The sequence below is a fragment of the Haliotis rubra genome, unplaced genomic scaffold, assembly GCF_003918875.1.
Source record: "Haliotis rubra isolate DU_JTF1 unplaced genomic scaffold, ASM391887v1 Scf25, whole genome shotgun sequence".
In the NCBI taxonomy this organism is placed as follows: Eukaryota; Metazoa; Mollusca; class Gastropoda; order Lepetellida; family Haliotidae; genus Haliotis; species Haliotis rubra.
In genome coordinates, this window is record NW_025766558.1 from 211,844 (window position 1) to 235,307 (window position 23,464).

The 23,464-nt window shown below is 46.3% G+C and overlaps 1 protein-coding gene across 1 annotated transcript in view; it reads left to right on the plus strand.

Moving 5' to 3' along the window:
* Positions 1-518: 518 nt before the first annotated feature.
* LOC124279303 (nesprin-1-like) overlaps positions 519-23,464 on the plus strand; it is a 45,578-nt gene continuing 22,632 nt past the window's right edge. The window contains exons 1-18 of the mRNA XM_046715115.1: positions 519-674; positions 1,794-2,117; positions 2,226-2,346; positions 2,528-2,579; positions 2,962-3,118; positions 4,514-4,837; positions 5,149-5,454; positions 5,645-5,971; positions 6,327-6,476; positions 7,169-7,342; positions 8,775-8,987; positions 10,038-10,154; positions 10,407-10,592; positions 12,504-12,644; positions 13,853-13,998; positions 14,653-14,833; positions 15,023-15,331; positions 22,611-22,937. Of these exons, the coding sequence (XP_046571071.1) occupies positions 519-674; positions 1,794-2,117; positions 2,226-2,346; positions 2,528-2,579; positions 2,962-3,118; positions 4,514-4,837; positions 5,149-5,454; positions 5,645-5,971; positions 6,327-6,476; positions 7,169-7,342; positions 8,775-8,987; positions 10,038-10,154; positions 10,407-10,592; positions 12,504-12,644; positions 13,853-13,998; positions 14,653-14,833; positions 15,023-15,331; positions 22,611-22,937 (3,711 nt within the window). The remainder of the gene's footprint in view (positions 675-1,793; positions 2,118-2,225; positions 2,347-2,527; positions 2,580-2,961; positions 3,119-4,513; positions 4,838-5,148; positions 5,455-5,644; positions 5,972-6,326; positions 6,477-7,168; positions 7,343-8,774; positions 8,988-10,037; positions 10,155-10,406; positions 10,593-12,503; positions 12,645-13,852; positions 13,999-14,652; positions 14,834-15,022; positions 15,332-22,610; positions 22,938-23,464) is intronic.

The following is a 23,464-nucleotide window of genomic DNA, read 5'->3' on the forward strand; positions in this document are numbered from 1 at the left end:
ATCAGACATCTGGAGGTAGGTTCCCAGACTGTGTACATCAGACATCTGGAGGTAGGTTCCCAGACTGTGTACATCAGACATCTGGAGGTAGGTTCCCAGACTGTGTACATCAGACATCTGGAGGTAGGTTCCCAGACTGTGTACATCAGACATCTGGAAGTAGGTTCCCAGACTGTGTACATCAGACATCTGGAGGTAGGTTCCCAGACTGTGTACATCAGACATCTGGAAGTAGGTTCCCAGACTGTGTACATCAGACATCTGGAGGTACCGTATATAACCGTCTATAAGCCGAATTTTGAGGACCAAAAAAAGCAGTCTGTAGAAGGGGGTCGTGAGTAGACGCAATATATATGATTGTGAATTCTTTGAATAATGTGGACCAAAGTTATAATTATTGGTAACTGCCAGTTGTCTGTGGTCTGTGTTTGCCGCGATTAGGACCCCATCGCAGGGGATCGGCTTATGCACGAAACATACCATTTTGACACATCCTGGTCCTGTCCCTGCCAAGGGGGATGGAGGAGCCACAGTACCACATCCTGGTCCTGAGGGGAGGGAGGTCCATCATGCTTGGTGACTTTGTGATAAACATAACTGACCTGCATTCACAAGAGGCTTTCTTTCAAGGTGACAGTGATATATCTGAACTGCTGCTGAACCCCATCTCCCCTGTATGTTGGTGCTGCTGAACCCCATCTCCCCTGTATGTTGGTGCTACTGAACCCCATCTCCCCTGTATGTTGGTGCTACTGAACCCCATCTCCCCTGTATGTTGGTGCTACTGAACCCCATCTCCCCTGTATGTTGGTGCTACTGAACCCCATCTCCCCTGTATGTTGGTGCTATGAACCCCATCTCCCTGGTGCTGGGTGCTACTGAACCCCATCTCCCTGTATGTTGGTGCTACTGAACCCCATCTCCCCTGTATGTTGGTGCTACTGAACCCCATCTCCCCTGTATGTTGGTGCTACTGAACCCCATCTCCCCTGTATGTTGGTGCTACTGAACCCCATCATCTCCCCTGTATGTTGGTGCTACTGAACCCCATCTCCCCTGTATGTTGGTGCTACTGAACCCCATCTCCCCTGTATGTTGGTGCTACTGAACCCCATCTCCCCTGTATGTTGGTGCTACTGAACCCCATCTCCCCTGTATGTTGGTGCTACTGAACCCCATCTCCCCTGTATGTTGGTGCTACTGAACCCCATCTCCCATGTTGGTGCTACTGAACCCCCATCTCCCCTGTATGTTGGTGCTACTGAACCCCACTGGTGCTACTGAACCCCATCTCCCCTGTATGTTGGTGCTACTGAACCCCATCTCCCCAGTATGGTGGTGCTACTGAACCCCATCTCCCCTGTATGCTGGTGCTACTGAATCTCCCCCATCATCTCCCCTGTATGTTGGTGCTACTGAACCCCATCTCCCCTGTTGGTGCTACTGAACCCCATCTCCCTGTATGTTGGTGCTACTGAACCCCATCTCCAGTGACTGAACCCCATCTCCCCCTGTATGTTGGTGCTACTGATGTTGGGTGCTACTGCACCCCATCTCCCCTGTATGTTGGCTACTGAACCCCATCTCTCCTGTATGTTGGTGCTACTGAACCCCATCTCCCCTGTATGCTGGTGCTACTGAACCCCATTTCCACTGTATGTTGGTGCTACTGAACCCCATCTTCCCTGTATGTTGGTGCTACTGAACCCCATCTCCCCTGTATGTTGGTGCTACTGAACCCCATCTCTCCTGTATGCTGGTGCTACTGAACTGTTGACTGTGTTGTGCTGCAGGAGCTGTGTGGCGAGTTAGGTGGCCGACAGGAGATACTTAGCACAATCCGGGGCAAGTCAGCATCCCTGGTGGCAGATCTACCTGTCGCAGAGCGAGACTCTGTGAAGCTGATGGCATTGGTGCAGACTGAACATGACAAGTCGTACACGCTAATGTCGCAGAAAACACAGCTGATCCATGTCAAGATGGCAGAGAGACAGGACTACCAGGTGATGGTGGACAAACTTGTCACCTGGCTGGAGGATCGGGAGCGCACCGCAGAGAGGAGTGTCACCTTCAGACTCCTGGCCACTGATGTGGACAAGCAGGCTGAGAAGTGCAAGGTGAGCATCACTGATTGGCAGTAAGAGAAACAATGGATCAAGTACATTTGAACAATAATGAAGGGGTTTTTGTGGTTTGACATTCAATGTTGGCCTGATATGTTACAGAGTTTGTGCGCTGAAGTGCAGAGCCACATGATGCACCTTGAACCAGTCAAAGTTCAGGCTGAGACACTGAAGGCTGAAAGTGGTGATGAGATGGCCGCAGCAATGGATAAGACTTTCAGTGGTATGCTATATGAGATACTTGGTGGTATGCAATGTGTAACTCTTAATGGTATGCTGGTTAACCCTTAGAGGATATACCTTCTGAGAAGCGAGTCTAGGCTCACTTTTTTTTAAGTTCTGATACATCCTTCCCTGAATTTTCTGCAAGAATTATTAATGCATGGCTGAAGTTGTGTGTGTAGAAAACGTTCATCCATCGGCAGCCTCCAAGTGTTGTCATGGTGACAGATTGTAGTGAACATTCATGGAGTCAGGTTAGATGTTTCTCATATATTCCATCTCATATAGAGCACTTTTACTTTTCTTCAATCATGGACGTATTGTGACTGCCTACAATTAAAAGCTGGCTCAGGAGTGTGCTCATGCAAGGTGACAGTAGAGGCTGGAACGTTTTGTCGTCATTGCCACTGAAAGGTCAAAAAAGGGGAAGTGTACTATGTGAGACAGGACAAGTATCATAAATATGCAATTAATTGTAAAATTTACAATTTTCAGTATGTTATAATTAGTTGTCCACTACAGCTATTCGTCTCACTACTGATGGTGTTGTTTGTTGTGTTGTCCAACAGACCTGACAGGTCGGTACGAGGGCCTGGTGACACATTTACAACACCAGCAGGACATCCTCCACACTGTGGCTGCAGCCCGAAGACAGTTCGAGTCAGACTGTCAGCAGATTGAGCGATGGTGTGAGGACACTGAGCTGCAGTGTTCCACTGATGTTCCCATGGACTGCCGTGGAGGTGCTGCAAGAACAGATGAAGACCTTCAGGGTAGGCACCACTTGTAGTCCAGTCCTTGAAGTCCACATCTTGTAGTCCAGTACTTGAAGTCCACACCTTGTAGTCCAGTCCTTGAAGTCCACACCTTGTAGTCCAGTCCTTGAAGTCCACACCTTGTAGTCCAGTACTTGAAGTCCACACCTTGTAGTCCAGTACTTGAAGTCCACACCTTGTAGTCCAGTACTTGAAATCCACACCTTGTAGTCCTTGAAGTCCACACCTTGTAGTGCAGTCTTTGAGTCCACACCTTGTAGTCCAGTACTTGAAGTCCACACCATGTAGTCCAGTACTTGAAGTCCACACCTTGTAGTCCAGTACTTGAAATCCACACCTTGTAGTGCAGTCCTTGAAATCCACACCTTGTAATCCAGTCCTTGAAGTCCACACCCTGTAGTGCAGTCTTTGATGTCCACACCTTGTAATCCAGTACTTGAAGTCCACACCTTGTAGTCCAGTCCACACTTCCAGTTCTTGAAGAGTCCAGTTCTTGAAGTCCACACCTTCCAGTAGTCCAGTCCTTGAAGTCCACACCTTGTAGTCCAGTTCTTGAAGTCCACACCTTTGTAGTCCAGTACTTGAAGCCCACACCTTGTAGTGTAGTCTGAAGTCCACACCTTGTAGTCCAGTCTCCACACCTTGTAGTCCAGTCCAGTCCTTGAAGTCACACCTTGTAGTCCAGTCCTTGAAGTTAGTAGTGACTGAGTGAAGTTTACACCTTGTAGTACTTGAAGTCCACACCTTGTAGTCTAGTACTTCCAGAACTTGAAGTCCACACCTTGTAGTCCAGTTCTTGAAGTCCACACCTTGTAGTCCAGTTCTTGAAGTCCACACCTTGTAGTCCAGTTCTTGAAGTCCACACCTTGTAGTCCAGTCCTTGAAGTCCACACCTTGTAGTCCAGTCCTTGCAGTCCACACCTTGTAGTCCAGTCCTTGAAGTCCACACCTTGTAGTCTAGTACTTGAAGTCCACACCTTGTAGTCTAGTACTTGAAGTCCACACCTTGTAGTGCAGTCCTTGAAGTCCACACCTTGTAGTGCAGTCCTTGAAGTCCACACCTTGTAGTCTAGTACTTGAAGTCCACACCTTGTAGTCTAGTACTTGAAGTCCACACCTTGTAGTGCCCTTCTTGTAGCTGCATCTTGTGTCAGGAAGGTGAATTGTGTTACACTTGGAGCTAATCCCGCTGTTTGTCATGACACCTCACAAGGTGTTTAGATGTGTTACAGGATTACTTAAAGAGTAGGACAGTAACTACAAAAGTTTAGGGACCAGAGGTTAAATTCCAAGTCAATGATATTTGTAATCCCCTCATGTGTTCACCTAACACCAATCAGCAGGCCTTGTTGAACTGATCAGCGATTGTGATGTACATGTACTGCTCCCCAGGCTCTGCAGCAGTCAAGTGAAGGATGTGCCGACCTCCTGGCCATGACGATACAGCGTGGTGAAGGCTTCTACACAAACCTCTATGAAACAGATCGACCGGTCCTGGACAAACAGCTTTCATCACTGCCTCAACGTTTCAACCCCATTTCAACCTCACTCTCTGAACGTGTGCTTGCCCTGGAGGTGGCTGTACAGAGCCAGACAGAGGCTGCTGCCAGCATCTCACAGACTGAGGTGTGGCTGAAGACCATGCAGGCGGAGATGCAGCAGGTGCCCTTGGGAGCATCAGTAGAAGATGCTGAAGATGCCATCACAAGGTTCCAGGCAAGGGATAAAGGACATATGAAACAATATGTATTGAATATATTTACATGAAAACTGGTTTCCTATTATGTTTGGATTTAACTGTTGTCCATCCCTGACTATCAAGGGTAATGTAGGATGTTAGGATGAAAACCTTGGACCCATTACTTCAAACAGAATGCTGTACACTGTGAAGATTTCATTAGATGGCTAATTAATCATATTATTGAAATCAGACATCAAACAAGTCATGTTATCTCCTCGGTATTTCTCACAATAGAATGAACATGTGCTACTGCCCTGTGTCATCATGTGTGTGTGTGTTCCTCTAGGACTTGGAGCAGAAGCTGGCAGGGTATCAGACGTCTGTGTCCAAGTTGAATGAGACGGTTTCTGTCCTGAGGACTGCCGGACAGACCAGCCAGGCTGAGGCTGTACTCAAAGTGACCAGTCAGTATGAGCAGCTGATTGACCAGGTCTGCCAACACCAGAAGCGATGTCGCCAGATGCTCCAACTCCGCCAGCAGTTCCTGGCCCACATCACCGACCTCGAGAACTCCGTCAGACAGTGCCAGGACAAGATGGCTGCCATGACAGAGCTGGGAGTGGATGTTTCCACCAGGATAGAGAGATACCGGGTTCGTACATGGCCCCCTCATTTATATACACCTGATTGCTCCCCATACATTTACAGGACTGAGGGGTTCACATGGACAACATTGGTCCATCACTCATTACCCTGGTGTAAATGGTAATCAGTGTATCTCCCTCTGTAATGTGACTGTGCAGGGCTGATCCATCATTGCAAGGAGTTCTGTTTTGTTGCAGGAAATTAAGGATAAGCTGGTGAGTCTAGAGCCAGATCTGTTTGTGGCCAGCGACCAGGTTCAGCAGATGGCCATTGACAACACAGCAGAAGATGATGCACGAAACAAAGAGAGAGTCCAAGCTGTGCGCGACAAGGTGAAGGACGTGCTGACTGAGGTGGACTCGAGGAAGCAGCAGTGTGAGCAACTACAGCAGGAACGAGAAGATTTTGAGGAAATGGTTGGGTCGACCATTGCCTGGCTGGAGCAGAAGGAAGACATCCTGGCATCAAGGGGTGCGCTGAACCTCGACTCCGTCAAAGTGAACCCTGTCCTCAGCAAACACCAGGTAAGCAGGAGATGATGGTTGTGGAATCTGATGAACTGCACTTGGGATGTGTGTCCAACAATGTTGGGATGTGTATCCAAATGTTAAACTGGGTACAATGTGTGATGCTCAATGTAGGTGGTGCCACAATGATACTGTTTAGATATTGCTACACAACTTTGGAAACCCAAGCTCACTCCTATTCATTCAGCATATTTCAAATTAAAGATGATTGTCCATCATTTACATAAGGTTGCTGTTGTAGTGTAGCTTGAGAATCAGTGGAATCAGTATAAACATACTCATTTGCACACATTCTCTATCCATTGGTCTGTCAAAGAAAACATCCACAAGTGGATTGAATGTGTGTTTGTAGACAATGTCCAGCAAGGCTCTGGAGAGGCTGAGTGTGATCCGAGAGAAGGCTGAGATGGAGAAGCAGCACTATGATGAACTGCAGGAAGTCATCCCTGTGGCCTTAAACGAGAAGCTCAGCCAGATCCATAGTCTGGAGGACTCGATCAAGGTACACCTTAAGTTATTAGGATATGTCCCTTTGTTGGAAGGAGGGTGTAGGCTACTAGACCTGGGACATACCTACCTGGGGGGATGTAGGCTACTGGATGTGAGACATGCCTACCTGGGAGGGTGTAGGCTACTGGATGTGAGACATGCCTACCTGGGAGGGTGTAGGCTACTGGATGAGAGACATGCCTACCTGGGAGGGTGTAGGCTACTGGATGAGAGACATGCCTACCTGGGAGGGTGTAGGCTACTGGATGAGAGACATGCCTACCTGGGAGGGTGTAGGCTACTGGATGTGAGACATGCCTACCTGTGTAGGGTGAGACATGCTACCTGGGTGGGGCTACTGTATGAGGACATGCCTACCTGCATAGCTACTGAGAGACATGCCTACCTGGGAGGGTGTAGGCTACTGGATGAGAGACATGCCTACCTGGGAGGGTGTAGGCTACTGGATGTGAGACATGCATACCTGGGAGGGTGTAGGCTACTCGATGTGGATGACCAAATATGGCTTAATATGACTAGCACAGCTTAATTAATATGGTAGTGTAAATAATTTGACATTGGTAAACCAGTTTCCCTTTTAAAAAACTCAGACGTACGAGCATTTTATACATAATTCATCTGTCATGAACACTGGAACAAAACCCAGCTGCTGCACGTTGATGACTGTTGGTTGCTCCTGCACAGGATGCCATTGAGAAGAAGGAGCAGTACCTGGTGGAAGCCAAGGCCGACCGCGTCCAGTACGAGAACTCCATGCGCCAGGTGACAGAGTGGCTACACGGGGCTGAGGACATGTTGGACTCTGGCTACGATGGCCTTGACTATGACACGATCAACAACACTCTCTCAGAATATACGGTCAGTTTGCTCAACAACACTCTCTCAGAATATATGGTCAGTTTGCACAACACATTGACTTGATACAATATGCTGACAAACATAATATGCTGACAAAATAAATGGTCAGTTTGAACAGTATTCTGAAATTATTTGAATTTATTGGAAAGCTAGTATCAGATTATACTGGTTCCAAGGAAAGGAGGAAGAAGAAAGGTCGTGTCATTGTAGGACTACTTGTCAGAGAGCAGGACAGTTGTAATACGATTGTTTGAATAATGAGGTCGTGTCATTGTAGGACTACTTGTCAGAGAGCAGGACAGTTGTAATACGATTGTTTGAATAATGAGGTCGTGTCATTGTAGGACTACTTGTCAGAGAGCAGGACAGCTGTAACAAGATTGTTTGAATAATGAGGTACTTGTCAGAGAGCAGGTCATTGTAGGACTACTTGTCAGAGAGCAGGACAGTTGTAACAAGATTGTTTGAATAATGAGGTCGTGTCATTGTAGGACTACTTGTCAGAGAGCAGGACAGTTGTAACAAGATTGTTTGAATAATGAGGTCGTGTCATTGTAGGACTACTTGTCAGAGAGCAGGACAGTTGTAATACGATTGTTTGAATAATGAGGTAGTGTCATTGTAGGACTACTTGTCAGAGAGCAGGACAGCTGTAACACGATTGTTTGAATAATGAGGTCGTGTCTGTGTAGGACTACTTGTCAGAGAGCAGGACAGCTGTAACACGATTGTTTGAATAATGAGGTCGTGTCATTGTAGGACTACTTGTCAGAGAGCAGGACAGTTGTAACAAGATTGTTTGAATAATGAGGTCGTGTCATTGTAGGACTACTTGTCAGAGAGCAGGACAGCTGTAACACGATTGTTTGATTAATGAGGTCGTGTCTGTGTAGGACTACTTCTCGGAGGGCAGGACAGTTGTAACACGATTGTTTGAATAATGAGGTCGTGTCTGTGTAGGACTACTTCTCAGAGAGAGCAGGACAGCTGTAACACGAATTGTTTGAATAATGAGGTCGTGTCTGTGTAGGACTACTTGTCAGAGAGCAGGACAGCTGTAACACGATTGTTTGATTAATGAGGTCGTGTCTGTGTAGGACTACTTCTCGGAGGGCAGGACAGCTGTAACACGATTGTTTGAATAATGAGGTCGTGTCTGTGTAGGACTACTTCTCGGAGGGCAGGACAGCTGTAACACGATTGTTTGAATAATGAGGTCGTGTCTGTGTAGGACTACTTCTCGGAGGGCAGGACAGCTGTAACACGATTGTTTGAATAATGAGGTCGTGTCTGTGTAGGACTACTTCTCAGAGAGCAGGACAGCTGTAACACGATTGTTTGAATAATGAGGTTGTGTATGTGTAGGACTACTTCTCGGAGAGCAGGACAGTTGTAACACGATTGTTTGAATAATGAGGTCGTGTCTGTGTAGGACTACTTCTCGGAGGCCAGCCTGTGCCAGGATGAGATGGAGCAAGTGATGGAGCTGTCGGACAAGTTGCTTCCCACACTGGACACCAACGACAAGACCACTCTCCAGCAGTCACTCACCAGCACCAACAAGAAACTGGTGTCTGTCATCTCCACGGCACAGAGCAAACAGGAACAGCTGGAGATTAAGGCATCAGAGTGGAAGGTGTTCCAGGTAGGTAGAACGTTAAGTCTGGTCACCTGCCTTTATAACACTGGAGATTAAGGCATCAGAGTGGAAGGTGTTCCAGGTAGTAGAACGTTAAGTCTGGTCACCTGCCTTTATAACACTGGAGATTAAGGCATCAGAGTGGAAGGTGTTCCAGGTAGGTAGAACGTTAAGTCTGGTCACCTGTCTTTATAACACTGGAGATTAAGGCATCAGAGTGGAAGGTGTTCCAGGTAGTAGAACGTTAAGTCTGGTCACCTGCCTTTATAACACTGGAGATTAAGGCATCAGAGTGGAAGGTGTTCAAGGTAGACCACCTGTACGAGGGTTGATGTCAGCCAGCCATGGGGAGCAGGATTGTTGAGATTAAGAGTGTGTGATTGTGGAAACTGGAAAGATCATCCAGATTGGATAATAGTTTGCAAAACTGGAAAGAGAGGATACTTTAGTCAGGTAATAGGGGTATCAAACAATTTTCTAATTATCACCAAGACGTATTCAGGGTAGAAACTTTATACTGATTTCTTGTCCTTAAGACTTCTCTACATAGTCACCATCCAGAGTGACACATTTCTCCCAACATTTCTTGACCATGTGCAGATTGCTTGAATAGACCCCCTGATTTCATTGAAAACCAACCCTCCACCTCTTCAATGGCCTCATTGGTATCGTTAAAACAGAGTGCACATCCTGGCTCAACTGTGAGGGACATATGACTGGTTTGAAAATGCCTTTTCCATCTCACAACAGTATCATAAGATGAACTATCTTCATTCACCACAAACAGATTTCATCTCCTCGTGAATCTGTCGGGCAGTGCAACCCTTCAAGTGCCACAATTTTCTCCAGGCATGGGGTTACTCATGTTTTGGATCAACTAGCACAAGATTAAATATAGTGATGTAAATAGATTTTGGTCCATCAACTAAATAAGGATCACTGATGTTACCTTCAAATGTTTGTCATAATTTCTCAATAAATTCATGGCGATAATTATAACTTTTTTGATATCCCCTCGTATTTCTGAATATATACCCATACATGCGATTGCTTCAGGCTGCCCACCAGGACCTTCATCTGACTCTGGAGGGGCTGGAGACGCAGATGGCGGAGGTCGACAAGATGGCCATTGGTACTCCACAGGATCTGGAGCTGGCACTCCACAACACCAAGGTTTGCTCATTTCCTCCATGTTTGTCCATGTATCTGCAAAATGAAGTTTTCCTACTGATGTTTCTTAAATAACTTTCTGTCTTGTCAGAGCTATGAAACTCAACACTGTTGTCTGGTGTTCTGTACATGCTCTGGTCTGTTAGATCTGTGATTGTGTCTGTTGTTCTGTACATGCTCTGGTCTGTGAGATCTGTGTCTGTGTCTGGTGTTCTGTACATGCTCGGGTTCGTGATACCAATGCTCCACTTGTAGAACATCCAAACAGTGATGGAGTCCCAGTGCCGACCAGCGGTGGATGAACTCAATGACCACGCCCGTTCCTTGGACCGTGTTGCCAACTCCAACAGCCGCTCCCTCATCAACAAACACACCTCCAGCATAAACAGTCGCTGGAACACCCTTGTTGCACAGATGGAGGCTAAACTGTTGAATGTCCAGGTAAACATTGGGTCCACAAGCTCCTTAGCCTCAGACATTGTGTTTTCTTGAGAAGTAGTGATGACCTTGTGTCAGTGGTCCTTAGCCTCAGGCATTGTGTTTTCTTGAGAAGTAGTGATGACCTTGTGTCAGTGGTCCTTAGCCTCAGGCATTGTGTTTTCTTGAGAAGTAGTGATGACCTTGTGTCAGTGGTCCTTAGCCTCAGGCATTGTGTTTTCTTGAGAAGTAGTGATGACCTTGTGTCAGTGGTCCTTAGCCTCAGGCATTGTGTTTTCTTGAGAAGTTGTCAGTGGTCCTCAGTGGTCCTTAGCCTCAGGCATTGTGTTTTCTTGAGAAGTAGTGATGACCTTGTGTCAGTGGTCCTTAGCCTCAGGCATTGTGTTTTCTTGAGAAGTAGTGATGACCTTGTGTCAGTGGTCCTTAGCCTCAGGCATTGTGTTTTCTTGAGAAGTAGTGATGACCTTGTGTCAGTGGTCCTTAGCCTCAGACATTGTGTTTTCTTGAGAAGTAGTGATGACCTTGTGTCAGTGGTCCTTAGCCTCAGGCATTGTGTTTTCTTGAGAAGTAGTGATGACCTTGTGTCAGTGGTCCTTAGCCTCAGGCATTGTGTTTTCTTGAGAAGTAGTGATGACCTTGTGTCAGTGGTCCTTAGCCTCAGGCATTGTGTTTTCTTGAGAAGTAGTGATGACCTTGTGTCAGTGGTCCTTAGCCTCAGGCATTGTGTTTTCTTGAGAAGTAGTGATGACCTTGTGTCAGTGGTCCTTAGCCTCAGGCATTGTGTTTTCTTGAGAAGTCAGTGATGACCTTGTGTCAGTGGTCCTTAGCCTCAGACATTGTGTTTTCTTGAGAAGTAGTGATGACCTTGTGTCAGTGGTCCTTAGCCTCAGGCATTGTGTTTTCTTGAGAAGTAGTGATGACCTTGTGTCAGTGGTCCTTAGCCTCAGGCATTGTGTTTTCTTGAGAAGTAGTGATGACCTTGTTTTCTTAGAGAAGTAGTGATGACCTTGTGTCAGTGGTCCTTAGCCTCAGGCATTGTGTTTTCTTGAGAAGTAGTGATGACCTTGTGTCAGTGGTCCTTAGCCTCAGGCATTGTGTTTTCTTGAGAAGTAGTGATGACCTTGTGTCAGTGGTCCTTAGCCTCAGGCATTGTGTTTTCTTGAGAAGTAGTGATGACCTTGTGTCAGTGGTCCTTAGCCTCAGGCATTGTGTTTTCTTGAGAAGTAGTGATGACCTTGTGTCAGTGGTCCTTAGCCTCAGGCATTGTGTTTTCTTGAGAAGTAGTGATGACCTTGTGTCAGTGGTCCTTAGCCTCAGGCATTGTGTTTTCTTGAGAAGTAGTGATGACCTTGTGTCAGTGGTCCTTAGCCTCAGGCATTGTGTTTTCTTGAGAAGTAGTGATGACCTTGTGTCAGTGGTCCTTAGCCTCAGGCATTGTGTTTTCTTGAGAAGTAGTGATGACCTTGTGTCAGTGGTCCTTAGCCTCAGGCATTGTGTTTTCTTGAGAAGTAGTGATGACCTTGTGTCAGTGGTCCTTAGCCTCAGGCATTGTGTTTTCTTGAGAAGTAGTGATGACCTTGTGTCAGTGGTCCTTAGCCTCAGGCATTGTGTTTTCTTGAGAAGTAGTGATGACCTTGTGTCAGTGGTCCTTAGCCTCAGACATTGTTTACATTTTCTTCCATTTTATTCAGTTCCAGTTTGTAGTAAAACTATGTCTAGTCTGTGTGGACTGCCTTATCCTTATCAACCCACCTTCATATAGTTAGAGTGCTCTTTCTCCAGGTCGGCTTGCTGTGGTTCACAACACCAGGTTGAAAGAGTGCAGCACTGTACTAGATAACTATGAACTTAATCAGCTACCTGTTTGTCTGGCTGCTGCCGTGGTGAAGTCACCAGGAGATGCTTGTGTTGCAGGAGACAGGCAATCAGTGGACGGACTACGCCTCTGACCTGGAGAAGATGGAAGTCACCCTGCAGGATGTCCAGGACAAGCTTGATGCAGCGAGACATGCCCGTGACGCTGACGACCTCAACACCTACATCACCATCCTTCAGGTGAGCTCTTGCTTTCAACCGTACACTACATAGATAAGGGGAGGTAACTGTGTGGTAGTCATGGTGACAGTATCCACAACCTTGTTTCCTCTGGTGGCTTGTACAGGACACAGTAGCAGGGAATATATCACATACATACATCCTCCTCTACAGGGAGGCAGCTGGTGACTTGTACAGGACACAGTAGCAGGGAATATATCACATACATACATCCTCCTCTACAGGGAGGCAGCTGGTGACTTGTACAGGACACAGTAGCAGGGAATATATCACATACATACATCCTCCTCTACAGGGAGGCAGCTGGTGACTTGTACAGGACACAGTAGCAGGGAATATATCACATACATACATCCTCCTCTACAGGGAGGCAGCTGGTGACTTGTACAGGACACAGTAGCAGGGAATATATCACATACATACATCCTCCTCCTCTACAGGGAGGCAGCTGGTGACTTGTACAGGACACAGTAGCAGGGAATATATCACATACATACACATCCTCCTCTACAGGGAGGCAGCTGGTGACTTGTACAGGACACAGTAGCAGGGAATATATCACATACATACATCCTCCTCTACAGGGAGGCAGCTGGTGGTGACACAGTAGCAGGGAATATATCACATGTACAGGACACAGTAGCAGGGAATATATCACATACATACATCCTCCTCCTCTACAGGGAGGCACAGGACACAGTAGCAGGAATATATCACTGGTGATCCTTGTACAGGACACAGTAGCAGGGAATATATCACATACATACACATCCTCCCTCCTCTACAGGGAGGCAGCTGGTGACTTGTACAGGCTAGCAGGGACTATGTACATACATCCTCCCTCTACAGGGAGGCACAGGTTACTTGTACAGGACACAGTAGCAGGGAATATATCACATACATACATCCTCCTCTACAGGGAGGCAGCTGGTGACTTGTACAGGACACAGTAGCAGGGAATATATCACATACATACATCCTCCTCTACAGGGAGGCAGCTGGTGACTTGTACAGGACACAGTAGCAGGGAATATATTGAATAGAATTGAAATTGAAGGAGACTTCTGTTGAAAATCTGTCATTTGGTTTTAGTGTGATTGAAGTTCTAAATACAGTTTTATGGCAGCGATGTCGTGTAGAATTCAGAGAATTATCGACAATGATGACTGTTGTTCAGTAGCTAACCTGACAAAATGTTTGTTATCCAGGAGTTGAGCCTCACACTGTCAAGTTCCGAGACCAGACTTGATGTTCTGCAGAGATCCAGTACAACTCTACAGCGTAGTCTGCCCACAGCTGAAGCAAGAGTCTCGAGTCACAACAGTCTGCTCTCAGCTCAGGAGAAATTTGAGAGGTGAGGAGAAACAAGGGAGATGCACGATGTACTGACTGTGAGAAAAACATATGTTCATGTGTGATCCATATGTGAGAGAGATATAATGTTCATTTGTGAGAGGAATATGTTTAATATGTTTCATGTGTGAGAAAATATAATGTTCATGTGTGATCCATATGTGAGAAAAACATCTGTTCATGTGTGATCCATATGTGAGAAAAACATATGTTCATGTGTGATCCATATGTGAGAGAAATATAATGTTCATGTGTGAGAGGAATATGTTTAATATGTTTCATGTGTGAGAGAAATATAATGTTCATGTGTGATCCATGTGTGAGAAAAATACAGTGTTCATGTGTGAGAGAAATATTATGTTCATGTGTGAGAGAAATATTATGTTCATGTGTGAGAGGAATATTATGTTCATTTGTGAGAGGAATATAATGTTCATGTGTGAGAGGAATATTATGTTCATGTAAGAGAGGGATATAATGGTCACGTGTGATCCATATGTGAGAGAATATGATGTGTGTGAGAGGACTATAATATTCACGTGTGATCCATGTGTGATAGAAATATAATGTTCATGTGTGATCCATGTGTGATAGAAATATAATGTTAGTGTGTGACCCATGTGTGAGAGAAATATAATGTTCATGTGTTTTGCAGACTACGTGATGAAGTGCGGAACGAGCTGATGTCTGCCCGTGAAGACCAGGAGGATCAACAGTCATACCTGACAGAGATCACACAGACAATGACATTGTTCACTCACACCCAGGAGGAGTTGATGCAACTCCACAAGGGCCCGGATCAGACACACACAGCAGACAGCTTACAGAGATACAAGGTACGTAACAAGAAGTTCTCTAACAACACAACAAATACATCTGTAATATATAGTCGCCTTCAGACAGCTTACAGAGATACAAGGTACGTAACAAGAAGTTCTCTAACCACACAACAAATACATCTGTAATATATAGTCGCCTTCAGACAGTACACTAGTATTTCTTTACTTATCACTCCTTTGTTGCAGGTTCTTCAGCAAGATGTCAGAACTCGGATCCAGCAGTTCCACCGCATTGTGCAGGTGCAGGAAGCTAAATATAGCGCTCAAGGGAAGCAACTACCTGAGTCGCTGCGTGTGGAGATGGCACAGATCAGGGAGCTGGAGGCAAGCATCACAGACACATTGCAGTCAAAGGAAGAGGAACTTCTGAATCTGAGAGAAGATCGTGAGCAGTACCAGACCCAGATGGAGCTAGTGACACAATGGCTGACACGAGCAGATGCTACCTTGAGGAAACAAATACCCAACCTGGATAACAGTAAACAGGAGCACGAGGTAGGACCTGCACACTTCATATGAACACAATGTGTGGCAATGTCTGTTTCACAGGTGAAGTCAGTTAGTCCCAGACTACAACAAAGTCTATCACAGGTGATGTCAGTAAGTCGACCCCAGACTACAACAAAGTCTATCACACGTGAAATCAGTTAGTCGACCCCAGACTACAACAAAGTCTATCACAGGTGAAGTCAGTAAGTCGACCCCAGACTACAACAAAGTCTATCACAGGTGAAGTCAGTTAGTCCAGACTACAGCAAAGTCTATCACAGGTGAAGTCAGTTAGTCCCAGACTACAACAACGTCTATCACAGGTGAAGTCAGTTAGTCGACCCCAGACTAGGACAAACTTCTGTGTCAGGTGAAGTCAGTTCAGTGTCTAATTTCAGGACATTGGTCTTGCTGTATGTCATGTCTCCATCTCAGTCTTTGTCACTGCTAAGTGTCACAATTAGGACATTGCCAGTGGGTCAATTAGGACATTGCCAGTGGGCCAATTAGGACATTGCCAGTGGGACTATTAGGACATTGCCAGTGGGCCAATTAGGACATTACCAGTGGGACTATTAGGACATTGCCAGTATTACATTTAGGACATAGCCAGTATGACTATTAGGACCTTGCCAGTGTGACAATTAGGACATTACCAGTGTGACAATTAGGACATTGCCAGTATGACATTTAGAACATAGCCAGTGTGACTATTAGGACATTGCCAGTGTGACTATTAGGACAAAGCCAGTATGACATTTAGGACATAGCCAGTATGACATTTAGGACATAGCCAGTATGACTATTAGGACATTGCCAGTATGACTATTAGGACATTACCAGTGTGACAAGACATTGCCAGTATGACATTTAGGACATAGCCAGTATGACATTTAGGACATAGCCAGTATGACTATTAGGGCATTGCCAGTGTTACTGTTAGTACAGTGCCAGTATGACAATTAGGACATTACCAGTGTGACATTTAGGACATAGCCAGTATGACATTTAGGACCTAGCCAGTATGACATTTAGGACATAGCCAGTATGACATTTAGGACATAGCCAGTATGACTATTAGGACATAGCCAGTATGACTATCAGGACATAGCCAGTATGACTAATAGGACATTGCCAGTGTGACAATTAGGGCATTGCCAGTGTTACTGTTAGTACAGTGCCAGTATGACAATTAGGACATTACCAGTGTGACATTTAGGACATAGCCAGTATGACATTTAGGACATAGCAAGTATGACATTTAGGACATAGCCAGTATGACTATTAGAACATTACCTGTGTGACTATTAAGACATTGCCAGTGTGACTATTAGGACATTGCCACAGGTGAAATCAGTTAGTCGACCCCAGACTACAACAAAGTCTATATCAGGTGAAGTCAGTTAGTCCCAGACTACAACAACGTCTATCACAGGTGAAGTCAGTTAGTCAACCCCAGACTACAACAAAGTCTATCACAGGTGAAGTCAGTTAGTCCAGACTACAACAAAGTCTATCACAGGTGATGTCAGTAAGTCGACCCCAGACTACAACAAAGTCTATCACAGGTGAAGTCAGTTAGTCGACCCCAGACTACAACAAAGTCTATCACAGGTGATGTCAGTAAGTCGACCCCAGACTACAACAAAGTCTATCACACGTGATGTCAGTAAGTCGACCCCAGACTACAACAAAGTCTATCACAGGTGAAGTCAGTTAGTCCAGACTACAACAAAGTCTATCACAGGTGAAGTCAGTTAGTCCCAGACTACAACAAAGTCTATCACAGGTGAAGTCAGTTAGTCGACCCCAGACTACAACAAAGTCTATCACAGGTGATGTCAGTAAGTCGACCCCAGACTACAACAAAGTCTATCACAGGTGATGTCAGTAAGTTAGTCCAGACTACAACAAAGTCTATCACAGGTGAAGTCAGTTAGTCCAGACTACAACAAAGTCTATCACAGGTGAAGTCAGTTAGTCCCAGACTACAACAACGTCTATCACAGGTGAAGTCAGTTAGTCGACCCCAGACTAGGACAAACTTCTGTGTCAGGTGAAGTCAGTTCAGTGTCTAATTTCAGGACATTGGTCTTGCTGTATGTCATGTCTCCATCTCAGTCTTTGTCACTGCTAAGTGTCACAATTAGGACATTGCCAGTGGGTCAATTAGGACATTGCCAGTGGGCCAATTAGGACATTGCCAGTGGGACTATTAGGACATTGCCAGTATTACATTTAGGACATAGCCAGTATGACTATTAGGACCTTGCCAGTGTGACAATTAGGACATTACCAGTGTGTCAATTAGGACATTTCCAGTGGGTCAATTAGGACATAGCCAGTGTGACTATTAGGACATTGCCAGTGTGACTATTAGGACATTGCCAGTATGACAATTAAGACATTGCCAGTATGACATTTTGGACATAGCCAGTATGACATTTAGGACATAGCCAGTATGACTATTAGGACATAGCCAGTATGATTAGGACATAGCCAGTATGACATTTAGGACATAGCCAGTATGACTATTAGAACGTTACCTGTGTGACTATTAAGACATTGCCAGTGTGACTATTAGGACATTACCAGTGTGACATTTAGTACATAGCCAGTATGACATTTAGGACATAGCCAGTATGACATTTAGGACATAGCAAGTATGACATTTAGGACATAGCCAGTATGACTATTAGAACGTTACCTGTGTGACTATTAAGACATTGCCAATGTGACAATTAGGACACTGCCAGTGGGACAGTTAAGACATTGCCCGTGGGACAATTAGGACATTGCCAGTGTGACTATTAGGACATTGCCAATGTACAAGTCCAGTGTGACAATTAGGACATTGCCAGTGTGACAATTAGGACTTTGCCAGTGTGACAATTAGGACTTTGCCAGTGTGACAATTAGGACTTTGCCAGTGTGACAATTAGGACATTACCAGTGTGACTATTAGGACATTGCCAGTGGGACAATTTGGACATTGCAATCAAGGCTTGTGAGCCTATCAACTTACTGTCAGGTTCATCTTGTGTGGACAGATACTGTTGGTTTGGTGTAGTTGTGCTTTGTGTCAACGTAAATATCAGTGTTATGGCTTCAAGCACTTCATCAATTATTGATGTGATTCAGGGTTCCGACAGAAGCTGTATTGAGACCGCAGACATGTACTGTATGAATCTGCCATTGTGTTGTGATGTATTCACTGATCTGTCGAATCGGTAGACATTACAATGAATGTCTCACAAAGAAGCATGGAAATTGCAAGCACCTGCAATGAAGGCTTCCTTTGTAGTGTATACGTTATGTATGTAGATGTCATTCTGTGAACGACCTGACAATCCTCTATCCTCTTACTCTACACTGACACAAATGTCCAAGATTCCATTAGTGAGTGTGTTGTGTTGACCTCTCTTAGCCTGCTCTTTGTTCCTGTTGCTGTAGACTCTGACTCAAAACACCTCTCACTGTGCTAGGTATAAGCAGGGAGTAATCCATTGAGTCCTCGTCACCTCACACAAACATCCGTAGTAATCTATCAAGTCCAGGGCAGGGGATTACCTCGGTGTACCTGCCCTAGTGCTGTGTGTACCTGCCCTAGCTCTGTGTGTACCTGCCCTAGCTCTGTGTGTACCTGCCCTAGCTCTGTGTGTACCTGCCCTAGCTGTGTATACCTGTCCTTGCTCTGTGTGTACCTGCCCTAGCTCTGTGTGTACCTGCCCTAGCTCTGTGTGTACCTGCCCTAGCTGTCCTGTGTGTACCTGTCCTAGCTCTGTGTGTACTATGTGTGTCCTAGCTCTGTGTGTACCTGTCCTAGCTCTGTGTGTGTACCTGCCCTAGCTCTGTGTGTACCTGTCCTAGCTCTGTGTATACCTGTCCTAGCTCTGTGTACCTGTCCTACCTCTGTGTGTACCTGTCCTAGCTCTGTGTATACCTGTCCTAGCTCTGTGTGCCTGTCCTAGCTCTGTGTGTACCTGTCCTAGCTCTGTGTGTACCTGTCCTAACTCTGTGTGTACCTGTCCTAGCTCTGTGTACCTGTCCTAGCTCTCGGTGTACCTGTCCTAGCTCTGTGTGTACCTGTCCTAGCTCTGTGTACCTATCCTAGCTCTGAGTGTACCTGTCCTAGCTCTGTGTGTACCTGTCCTAGCTCTGTGTGTACCTGTCCTAGCTCTGTGTATACCTGTCCTAGCTCTGTGTGTACCTGCCCTAGCTCTGTGTGTACCTGCCCTAGCTCTGTGTGTACCTGCCCTAGCTCTATGTGTACCTATCTTAGCTCTGTGTATACCTGTCCTAGCTCTGTGTATACCTGTCCTAGCTCTGTGTGTACCTGCCCTAGCTCTGTGTATACCTGTCCTAGCTCTGTGTATACCTGTCCTAGCTCTGTGTATACCTGTCCTAGCTCTGTGTGTACCTGCCCTAGCTCTGTGTGTACCTGCCCCAGCTCTGTGTATACCTGTCCCAGCTCTGTGTATACCTGTCCTAGCTCTGTGTGTACCTGCCCTAGCTCTGTGTATACCTATCCTAGCTCTGTGTGTACCTGCCCTAGCTGTCTATACCTGTCCTTGCTCTGTGTGTGCCTGTATACCTGTCCTAGCTCTGTGTATACCTGTCCTTTCTCTGTGTATACCTTTCTTAGCTCTGTGTGTACCTGTCTTAGCTCTCTGTGTACCTGTCCTAGCTCTGTGTATACCTGCCCTAGCTCTGTGTATACCTGTCCTAGCTCTCTGTGTCCCTGCCCTAGCTGTGTATACCTGTCCTAGCTCTCTGTGTACCTGCCCTAGCTCTGTGTATACCTATCCTTGCTCTCTGTGTACCTATCCTAGCTCTGTGTGTGCATGTCCTAGCTCTGTGTGTACCTGCCCTAGCTCTGTGTATACCTGCCCTAGCTCTGTGTGTACCTGTCCTAGCTCTGTGTATACTTGTCTTAGCTCTGTGTGTACCTGCCCTAGCTCTGTGTATACCTATCCTTGCTCTCTGTGTACCTATCCTAGCTCTGTGTATACCTGTCCTAGCTCTCTGTGTACCTGCCCTAGCTCTGTGTATACCTATCCTTGCTCTCTGTGTACCTATGCTAGCTCTGTGTGTGCATGTCCTAGCTCTGTGTGTACCTGCCCTAGCTCTGTGTATACCTATCCTTGCTCTCTGTGTACCTATCCTAGCTCTGTGTGTGCATGTCCTAGCTCTGTGTGTACCTGCCCTAGCTCTGTGTATACCCACCCTAGCTCTGTGTGTACCTGTCCTAGCTCTGTGTATACTTGTCTTAGCTCTGTGTGTACCTGCCCTAGCTCTGTGTATACCTGTCCTAGCTCTCTGTGTACCTATCCTAGCTCTGTGTGTGCATGTCCTAGCTCTGTGTGTACCTGCCCTAGCTCTGTGTATACCTATCCTTGCTCTCTGTGTACCTATCCTAGCTCTGTGTGTGCATGTCCTAGCTCTGTGTGTACCTGTCCTAGCTCTGTGTATACTTGTCTTAGCTCTCTGTGTACCTGCCCTAGCTCTGTGTATACCTGTCCTAGCTCTCTGTGTACATGCCCTAGCTCTGTGTATACCTATCCTTGCTCTCTTGTGTGTACCTGTCCTAGCTCTACTTGTCTTAGGCTCTGTGTACCTGCCCTAGCTCTGTGTGTACCTGCCCTAGCTCTGTGTATACCTGTCCTAGCTGTGTGTACCTGCCCAAGCTGTGTGTACGTATCCTAGCTCTGTGTGTGCATGTCCTAGCTCTGTGTATACCTGTTCTAGCTCTGTGTATACCTGTCTTAGCTCTGTGTACCTGTCCTAGCTCTGTGTGTACCTGCCCTAGCTCTGTGTATACCTGCCCTAGCTCTGTGTGTACCTGCACTAGCTCTGTGTATACCTATCCTAGCTCTGTGTGTACCTGTCCTAGCTCTGTGTATACCTGTCCTAGCTCTGTGTATACCTGCCCTAGCTCTGTGTATACCTGCCCTAGCTCTGTGTGTACCTCTCCTAGCTCTGTGTGTACCTGCCCTAGCTCTGTGTGTACCTGCCCTAGCTCAGTCCACCCTTCACCTCACATCAGTCCACCCTTCACCTCACATTAGTCCACCCTTCACCTCACATCAGTCCACCGTTCACCTCACATTAGTCCACCCTTCACCTCACATTAGTCCACCGTTCACCTCACATTATTCCACCCTTCACCTCACATCAGTCCACCCTTCACCCCACATCAGTCCACCCTCCACTCCACTTCAGTCCACCTCTTCACCTCACATCAGTCCACCCTTCACCTCACATCAGTCCACCCTTCACCTCACATCAGTCCACCCTTCACCTCACATCAGTCCACCCTTCACCTCACATTAGTTCACCCTTCACCTCACATCAGTCCACCGTTCACCTCACATTAGTCCACCCTTCACCTCACATTAGTCCACCCTTCACCTCACATTAGTCCACCCTTCACCTCACATTAGTCCACCCTCCACTCCACATCAGTCCACTCTTCACCTCACATCAGTCCACCCTTCACCTCACATCAGTCCACCCTTCACCTCACATCAGTCCACCCTTCACCTCACATCAGTCCATCCTCCACCCCACATCAGTCCACCCTGGTCATCATTCATTCCACATGTTATTCTGTCCACGTACTTGGTCCTAATACTGCTACACACAACCTGCCAGTTGTCCTTGTAAGGTAAGCACAATCTCCTGCTACACCCGGCCCCTCAAGCCATTGTTTGATTTATGGCCGTACGAGCGAGTGTTGGAGTGATTGCTGCTCTATTGATCAGTGACTACCCCCCCATATACCATTCACTACGATAAGGGTCTCTGTGGCCTTTCACTCAGCAACTTTAATGTTTGATCAAGCCTCAGATAAACATTGTTCTTTGTTAACAACTATACCTAATGTCCACACAGTCGCAAGTCAGCATGTGCCTGGCATACGAATACACTTTAATTTAAAATTTGAACCTGTCAAGGTATCGATGTATGGTATCGACTTTCAGCAGAGCTTTGGTTTAATGATTTACGCTGAAAGTGTTTGTGCTGTATATGGAGTCTATGATGTTGGCACCATGCCAGAAAGAGAGGTTTAGATAACGGTAGGTCTGTCACCATGGATCCTGTGACTGCAGACTACCTGTAGTTCCAGCGTTCACTCCCTGTGTGTGTGTGTGCTCACTGCCTAGCTGCCACGGTCTGTGAGCTAGTGTGTCACCAACACTGCCTACCTGTCAGGACTTGCCAAACTGATTTAAACACCCCACTGTCTGCTAGTCTTGGTCTCACCTGTACTGATTCCCCACAGGCCCTGCTTGGAGAGATCCCAGAGTTCCAGACCCACCTTGACGCTGTGAGAGGAACAGGCAGCGCCCTCATCCAGCACACCCCGGACCCTGCCGAGAAGTCCCGCATCCAGAGCAGCCTCGCGGAAGTGAACCGCCAGTTTTCAGCGACACAGTCTCGAGTACGGGAGAGGAGTCAGCACCTCCAGGAAGCATCACGACTGACAACGTTGTATGGTGATGGTGCAGCATCAGTGACAACATGGCTGAGGGAGGCAGAGGCCATCAGCAGTGCAGAACTCAGCTGGACTGACTTTGAGACAGTCAACGAGGAACTAAAGACTTTCCAGGTAGGTTACCTCATGCCTCACTTTTGTCAGATTGCCAGGAAATATTGCAGTCTCTCTGAAAACTTTTCATGTATGTACATGGACCTGTTGGAGTTTTTGAAACCTTCATACTGGATTTGTTAACCACGTCATTCATTCATTCATTCATTCATTCATTCATTCATTCCCTCGTTTGTTCATCCATTCATTCATTTGTTCATCCATTCATTTGTTTGTTCATTCATTCATTTGTTCATTCATTCATTTGTTCATTCATTCATTTGTTCATTCATTCATTTGTTCATTCATTAACTCGTTCATTCATTCATCCAAGGCGAATCCAATATTACCTAACAGATCCTGTGTGATCGTCACCTGTATTAATGTTTATTCCTGTTGAGTAAATACAGTCTCTGCCTATTCCTGCATTCCCCTGTGTGTTTGTGGCAGCAGATCTGATTGCCTTATGAGGCTCGGTGTTTAGGGTTTCATCTGTACAATGTAGCTAATGATGCGCATCACAGCCCCCTGGCTTGTCATGCAAGGAA